Source organism: Lissotriton vulgaris, chromosome 11, assembly GCF_964263255.1.
Source record: "Lissotriton vulgaris chromosome 11, aLisVul1.2, whole genome shotgun sequence".
NCBI lineage: Eukaryota > Metazoa > Chordata > Amphibia > Caudata > Salamandridae > Lissotriton > Lissotriton vulgaris.
In genome coordinates, this window is record NC_141699.1 from 346701596 (window position 1) to 346709846 (window position 8251).

Below are 8251 nucleotides of genomic sequence, written 5' to 3' on the forward strand. Positions count from 1 at the left end.
GGAAAGAAGAGGGTTGCCTAATGTTGGCAGACTTAAATCCAGAGGGCAGGCTCACAACATACCAAGATGCAATGGAAACATTTGCGCTGGGTAAGGGACAATTTTTGCTACACACAAAACTGGCAGCCCCGGCCTGACAGCTCTAGCCTACATTCCCAGAGGTCCAGAACACAAGCAAATGCTATCCGTAATGATCACAATGGCAGGGGGGCGGAAATTAGTAACCTACTTATACAGTGCACTAAGGGTGGACAAACATGTAAACCACTAAGGATAGAGAAGAGGTGGCAAACAGCCAGCTAAGACCACTGACCCCGGCAGACTGGGCAAAAATACACAAGCAAGTATGTAAAGTGTCAATATGTGCCAGGTTTAAACGGATACAATGCAATATTGTACACATGAAATATCTCTCCCCTAGGCGGCTGCAAACCCATAAACACAATGCGAGACCTGAGGTGTCCCATGTGCCAATGCACAGAGGCCGATTTCATACATATGGTTTGGCGCTGCCAGCCAATACAAGAATACTGGACGCAAGTAATAGAGCAACTTAGCAGAGTGACCGGTGGAAGGTAGCATTAGAAATAAGGAGATGTCTCCTGGGACTGTTACCTAGAAACCCAAAACATAAAACCAGTAGACATTTTGCAATACTATGGAGCTCATGGTGGCCAAGAGACGAATAGCAGTACACTGACTAACCCCACAGGGACCAGCCATTGATAAGGGGAGAGTGGACCTTAAAGAATGGGCAACAACAGAAGAGGAGCACATGAGGATAACTAAGCTGGACCAGAAACTACCACAGGTACGAGAATGATGATGCAAGAGTTAATAAGACTAACCCAAAACACACAACAAGACGGTGATGGGAGAGCGACAGGAAACGGAGGATACCCAAAGGATCAATGTACAAACTAGTGATAATCAGAATGATACTGAATAAAGGGAATGTAGTCTAAGCAGTAATAGAACAATGACTTTTAGAAGTGACACCTAACATACCCAACGAAACAACAGATAGATGGAGCTGATTTAGGGAGGGAATTGGGAGGTTAAATTCTTGATCTCTGTGTCTATGGAGCAATACAAGGAAAGTTGACCTGAATGTAAAGCAAAACGATTGCTAAACTGTAAAAGGATAAATAACACATTTGCTGCTCTATCCATAAATGTAAGAAAATGTCTGTTTAATGAAAACTATAAAGACATTTAAAAGAAAATGTGTGTATTAACATAGATGTATTGCATTAGAAACAAAATCCTTATAATATATTTTAGTGTGCTCTTCAGGCTTAGGCTAACCAGGCCTTGTCTCCATCTTTGTTAAAATGGCTGCCAAATCATGATGTTCATTCTGTATCTGTATTTCTCACTTGACACCACATGTAGCTAGATGTGCACTGTTTATTTTTATGATACATTGTTCTCGAAAAACTGGCTGTCCGAAGACTTTTCCATTTTTCCAAGGCTCTTTCTGCTAGCATTGCATTCATTCACAATTGTTTCCTGTTGTATTTGTGATTGGTTTGTTCTGACACCTCGGATGGCATTAGGTCAGAAGCAGCAAATCCGTGTTGATGTAGCGGGTTAGTGCCAAGATGGTAGGTGTATGCAACGTTTACCAAATATGAAATACGATTTGCTTTAATAATGCTCATACCATGCTAACTTTTGAGTTTCTTTGAATTCCTATGCTGAAAATGGCTATTAAAATCCACTGAATTTTTGTATGAGCCATGATTAATTCCTGAGCCTCTAGAAAAACTGCCTGATTTTCTATTGATTTAACGCACATTTGAGACTTAGACCCTGATTAAAAGTATAGGTGCTATATATCACACCAGATAAATAACGTGACTGGTATGTTATTTCTCTAGTGTGATAAATAGCTACTGTTTTGAGTTTGTGGGGACTTGTATGCTGAATTTGGTGTTGAACACCAAAATCCCAAAAATGTGGTAAATACTGTATGCTTTCCCTTGTTAAACTTCCGCAGGTTTGCTCTGAGGAAAATGTACGAAGGTTGGGTTATTTAATGCATCCAATAATCATTAGATGCCTTAAATACAACCAAACTCTTATTTCTGACCCATGCGTTAACAGGCGTTTATGCACGGGTCTGAATTGACTAAACCCTTCATAATCAGGCCCTTAGACTATTTACCTGATTTTTGCTTATTATTACAATATTTCTGTAACTGAGAGTGCTTCTGTCAATTGTATTCTGTGTACGTTAATTTGTTCAATGCTGCATATGCATATTCCCTTTTTCTTTATTGCACTTTAAAATTGTAATAAACCTTCATGGTTTTTCTCTAAATTTCGGTTCTATTACTCCCTTTTTGAGTCAGTCCATTCTCATTAACTGCATTTTGAACTGCTGTTTGAATCTTGTCTCTAGGGACACATTACCTCATACACTTTGTGGTTCACACTGTCCCTGACTCCCACAAATTTGAGCCCGCTCCATTGTTGTGCGGATTATCTAAGCAATAGCGTGCACAAAGATATATGTGTATTGGTGAATATTAATGCTGCTGTCTGCATTGGAAGGACCCGAGGGATTCCATGTAGAAGTTTAAGATGACTGTAGAGAGGGGGTTGTGTGGGAGTATTCCACAGGTAAGAGTGTATGACTTTGATCTTGTGGAACAAATTGGTGAGGTAGGATGGGAATCAGTTCAAGGTAGTTCCTGAAAATCCCATTCAAGTTTTCAGGGTGTTGGATGGTCGACAGTGTCAAGGCTACGGAGAGGTCAAGCAGGACCAGGAAACTAGAGTTGTTCCTGTTACTTAGGAGTGCATTGTCAAATACTTGAGTGTGGCTGTCTCTGTGCTTGCAGTTCAGATGCAGCACTGAGCTTCTTCCTCACCCCCTTCCAAGCAGCGCAGGCTGAATCTTCGAAGGGCCTAGGGAAGAAAAACTGTAAAGCCTGAACAGTAGAGATGCAAATAAAGGCACAATTATCCAAAAACACAAATATTTCTGCAAAGTGAGTACAATGGAGAGAATAACTGGTGTGGATTCAGAGAGACCAGACCTGTAAAATAAAAAAAACTAAACTTAGGCATCCGTCAACGGTACCGCCAGCCTCCGCTAATGTTCATCCATAAAGGTCAGAACACTAAACTGTAATTTTCTAGCCAGGCTCGTTTCCTGATTGGACCTTCTAGTGCCTCCCTCTCTTTATTCCAAGGTTTTTTTAAATTCTTTGTTTACTGTCTATCATGTGTGTTTTTATGCTCCATTTTGCAAAACTTCGCAATAAAATTTAAATATGTTGATGACCCTATCTACAAGCAATTTCTTAGTCCTGAAATGATGATTTAATCCAACTAGGACACGTTCACTGCCTTTATGATGAATCAGTTGTGGTTTTCTGCACATATAAGCCTTAATTTAACAATCTAATTCCATTTGCTCTTCACCTTTCTCTTGTTCCCCAGGATACTTCAGAAAACGGAGAAGATTTGCTGATGCATCAGGGACACCGGTATCATGTCAGCTGTGCAAATTTTTGGCTGAATTGTGTTGATACCGAACTGCCTACGTCATTGTGCCAAAAGAGATGTGATCTCTGTACACAACGACCAGAACCAACAGAGTTCCCCTGCTCAATAAACGTTCTTGAAAGCCCTTCCTGACCACCTCCCTCTAACAATATATTTGGACAAGGAGGCAAAATGGATGGAAGACCAGATGAATGTCCCCTTTGAAGAACACTTTCCTTCAGTGGACATTGTCATGCAAGGCTGAGGAGAGTGGAGTTGAGAATGTTGTCTTTTAATGAAAATTTACATGGAGTTGACTACTTTGGAGAAAGTTGCACTTTAATGGATATTAACAGCCCTGTTCTGTGTGTCAGAGTGGAAAACTTCTTTTGGAAAAATGACCAAGCTACATTATATTTACATACCTTTCACTGTTCAATGAGACTCTCTTTGCTGGCATAATGCCTGCACTAGACTTCACCCCATTCCTGACAGTATAAAAGACAAATTGACATATGTACAAAAAATGACAGGGTGCTATCTTGCCTCCACCATGCAACATCTGTTTACCATCTTCCTACTTTTTTAAGGGCATGAACCGTGAAATAGTGTCATTTTATACAAGCTGTATTTTTGATATGCGCAGACCAACAGATTTGTGTGCTGTGAGGATGTGGCAGTTTTAATATTAATTCTTCCGCTAACCTACAGTGGGGATTTGCTCCTCTGACTTATTTCGCAGACCCTGTAATGTTTGTTTTACGCGAATCAGTCTGTACAATCGTAGGACTGACCAGCAACACTGCTTAAGTATTGGATTTATATCACTCTGTGCCCGATTCACAAAGAAAAAGGTGGAAATACCTGCACTGTATGTTACTGTCGGCGTTTTGCTTAGAATTCTAACTTTTGCTGGATTCAAAAAAATCGCCAAGGGGGCATATGGCGATATAACCTCATTGCTGATTTCCCTGCATACTCCTCATCCCAAGCATCTCCTGCAAGCAGTTTCCACTCAAATTGGTATTGTAAACATTTGCATTTGCATTGGCGTGGGAAACATTGTTCTCTTTATCTCTATCTGAAAAAAAAATGATGTAGTAAAACCCCTTCCACTGCACCCCTAAAAACTATTTTAGTCCCAAGGCCATTGTCACACCCACTTACATGTTTTTTAAATCGTACATTTACCTCTGCAGATTGGGTGGAAAATGCTTGTCAGTACCGACAAAGTTACACTTTCTGGGGGTCTACATCTTCCCCATTGGCCACCTTGGGTCACCCGTTTACCCACTGATAAACCTACTTTTCAGATTATGGAAAAATCACCATATTTTCCAGTCATAAGTAGAATTTGCAAACAGAAAAGCACTAATTTTGTTTCTGTGATTCATGATTTCCATTTTCTGAGGACAAACTCCTCTTTATTGCACTCGTAAATTATACTCTGGTGCCCTAAATGTTTTCAGAGTAAGGCTGTCAATCTCTGAGTTAGATTCACAAACCGAGCAGCACAAATGTTCATCGTAAAGTCCACTTCCAATAACTGCACAGTTAACCAACTGGTCTGTGATAGTTCCTGAGTGGTGGAAATCTGCGAAGGCACTTGAGAAACACCTAAAAAAATATTGTCCCTGCCTAGAGAAACTTTTTAAACTCTGAGTCAAGCTGCCAGACTTTAGCTGTGACAGATGCCAGCAATGACGTGTCTGCACTTCAAGCATATAGAGTAAGTTTGACCGTCCAGAACTGTCCTCTGTAACAGGAAGATATTTTCATTCAAGTCTGGATTATGTTTACTAGCAGTAGGGTAGGTCTCATTTCATGCTGCTTGCCATTACTGATACTAAGGCCATGGCAGGAGTATCAGAAGACACTCTGGTGTGACTGTTGATGATTGGCTACCATTTCTCTGGGCGCGGTTCTTTGCAGAGAGGCAAACGTGTCTTAAACTCTACTAGTGTATGGTTGGGTCTGGGGTCCATTAGAAATAAAGGTGTATGTGACGCACTGTGAGATGGGCTGTTCCGTCTTGCTCTACTGCCACACTCTACCTGTTCTCTTTACATTGCAATCATGTTCTGATATTGCCTCCTGTTTTGACCAGTCCCTGTGTTGACGATTGGTCTTGCTTGTGAATGTAATCTGTGTGTGAGCGAGTGCCACTTTAGCGTCCCGCTGCGTGACTGAGAAGTGCATGTAGATTTTGTATAGACATGAGATCATTTTGTTTACTAGATGTTTGTCAATTATTTTGAATTTTCATGGTCATCATGGAAGGAGTGGCCATTGTAAGAGTTTGCATATGAGCCTAGATTGCATCAAGCCAGCATAGCAAGACTGCTGCTGCTCTGAGGGATGGAGGTTGAGGGGGGGTGTAGGGGGAATATTTAAAGGCATTTCTGGGTGAAGCTAAGGATTTTTTGGGATAGAATATCCTGTGCACATGGCACATCAGATGTTCAGTGCACAGGAGGCTACTAAACCATGCCACACAGCCCAGTGCTTGGTCCCACGGGTCATTTTGGTGAAGTTCACTTTGCTGTTGTGGGGACCCTAGCCCCACTGGAGGGCAAAACTAGTCTGCAAGCCGGGCCATCACAACTCATGTTTCTAAGTTCTTTCCTCCTATTTGACTGAATAGAGAAATGATAAAACAACTACACAGCAGCCAAATGTTAACCTATTCAAATTCTGCTGGACATGAAATTTAAATGACTGACTGGCCACCACTAACCTGTTGGGAGCTGAAACTGGCGTTCTAGGCTTCCAATATAATATGGAATTGCCCGGGGAAATTCTCCAGCTGATGTAACGGCCAATACAGTCTTGATTGTCAAAGTTTTTATTGCAAATTATATTTGTGTAAATGTTACGGCAGTTTATTACGAGAAAAGTTGAACTGTAGTCTTGCTGGCTTTGAATCCCTGGCAGTGGCAGAGGAGTAAGACAGTAATTGTGAGTGAACATAGTGTGTGTTGTATTCAGGCCCGGACTGGCCGTTGCGGGCACCGGGCAATCCCCCGGTGGGCCGCATGTTTGGGGGCCGGTTTTGGGCCCCTGGGGGCCGTTTTTGTTACAGGGCCGTTTTTACAGCAAAAACGGCCCTGTAACAAAAACGGCCGAAAACCGGCCCTGGCACAGAGCGCTGTCGCGCCCCCCTTCCCCCTCCTCCTCCCGGAGGGGGGTGGGGGGGCCGGCCGAGCACTTTGCCAGGGCCGGTTCTGGTTACCAGTCCGGCCCTGGTTGTATTTTCATTAGGGGTGAGGTTAACGATAGCATCTCACTTCTTTATTGCTAAACCCTCCAAAAATTGTGATTGGCAAACATTAAACTAAATGATGCCTATTAATAGTTTACGAAAGGAAGTTGGTTGGAGGGAGTGGTTGAGGAGTGAGTTCCAAAAAGCTTTAGCAAAAAATGAAATAATGGTGCCTAGTGCGAAGCATATGGGGAAGTTCAGCATGGGTCAATCATTCATGCAATCAACAAATGGGGCTTTGGTTCGTGACCAGTGTCAGACAAATAATGCATCCTAGAAAAGTATCGATCAATCCGCGTTCGCTGCATAACATTGCATGTTGTATTATTATAATTGATCTGTGTTACAAACATTTTATTTATGGCATATTTAGCAATTGGTATAAACATTTATAACAACTTGTGTATTCATTTCTGTTATATGACATGAGATTGGGAAGACGGTATTTTTCATCAGGTTAAGTCACGAGAGGGCCCTGTGCGTTTCTAGACATTGTGGGTGAAACTACTCTAACACTAAGTGTCAAGGCACCATATGTGTGGTACAGGCATACGCCAAGGCTCTATTCCATAGTTTTTGGTGCTTCACATGCTTCTGAAATTGCACAATCAGGGGTGTCCAATACGTTTAAAGGGCTGCAAATGTATTTTTCTAGTTAATATTATGTAGTGATTTGTGGTTTCAAGTCGGATGGCGTGACTAAATCGATTGTGTAATATTTGTCCAACCACATCACTGTCGCCTAATAGTCTTGAGCGTTGATGTTCATGGTAGCCTTTAAGTTAAAATTAGTGATGCTCTTGGAATACTATTCCTTGCGTAACTGCGACTAACTTACTCTTGTGCTAGCTATCTGGCTCTCACTGTCTCCACAAAAAATTAGAAAAAATAAATAAAAAAACGTGCAAACTGCAAGCACAGTATTAGGGTAAATTTTACTGGACGGGGCAGTAATCAGCAGTATCTTGAAATGATGCTGATACCTTGACTCATAACTGTGTTTTACAGGCACATGTTGATCAAAACGCCAGACAACACAGGGCAAGTTGTTTTACATTAGTCGTTCACGCACTCCTCTCACCTGCTCAGCATCACTTAACCAATAAAGACAAGTGAAAAGTCTCTCATTATGATTGGCCAAAAGCACGTCTCTAAGCCATCACCCCCCCCCCCCCCTCCATCCATACATTTATTTAAAGCACCATGTTTTTTCATGGCCATCTTGTATCCCATTCCAAAGTATAGGTGATAGGGACGCAAAAGACATTCCTACGCTCCCGGCTCTCACTATCCTGGGGACTGCAAACAGTTCTTGTGTGTTAGATCGCAGCAGTCTAGTGGGGTTGCAAGGAGTAAGTACATTTTGAATCCTGCTCTATGAGCCATGCACAGTACCTTAAAGGGTATCATATTTATTACCGGCAGCCAGTGAAGGCTGGCCAGAGCAGAGGTGGCAGAGTAGCATTTGGGAGTTTTAAGCAGGATGTGTGA

The 8251-nt window shown here is 41.9% G+C and overlaps 1 protein-coding gene across 3 annotated transcripts in view; it reads left to right on the forward strand.

Annotated features, from left to right (window-relative positions):
* The window catches only part of LOC147679746 (synergin gamma-like), a 131311-nt gene extending 125462 nt beyond the window's left edge, over positions 1-5849 (forward strand). For all 3 annotated transcript variants that reach the window (XM_086943305.1, XM_086943304.1, XM_086943306.1), the window contains exon 6: positions 3454-5849. In XM_086943305.1, coding sequence (XP_086799431.1) covers positions 3454-3651 — 198 coding nt within the window. In that variant the 3' untranslated portion in view covers positions 3652-5849. The remainder of the gene's footprint in view (positions 1-3453) is intronic.
* Positions 5850-8251: the final 2402 nt, after the last annotated feature.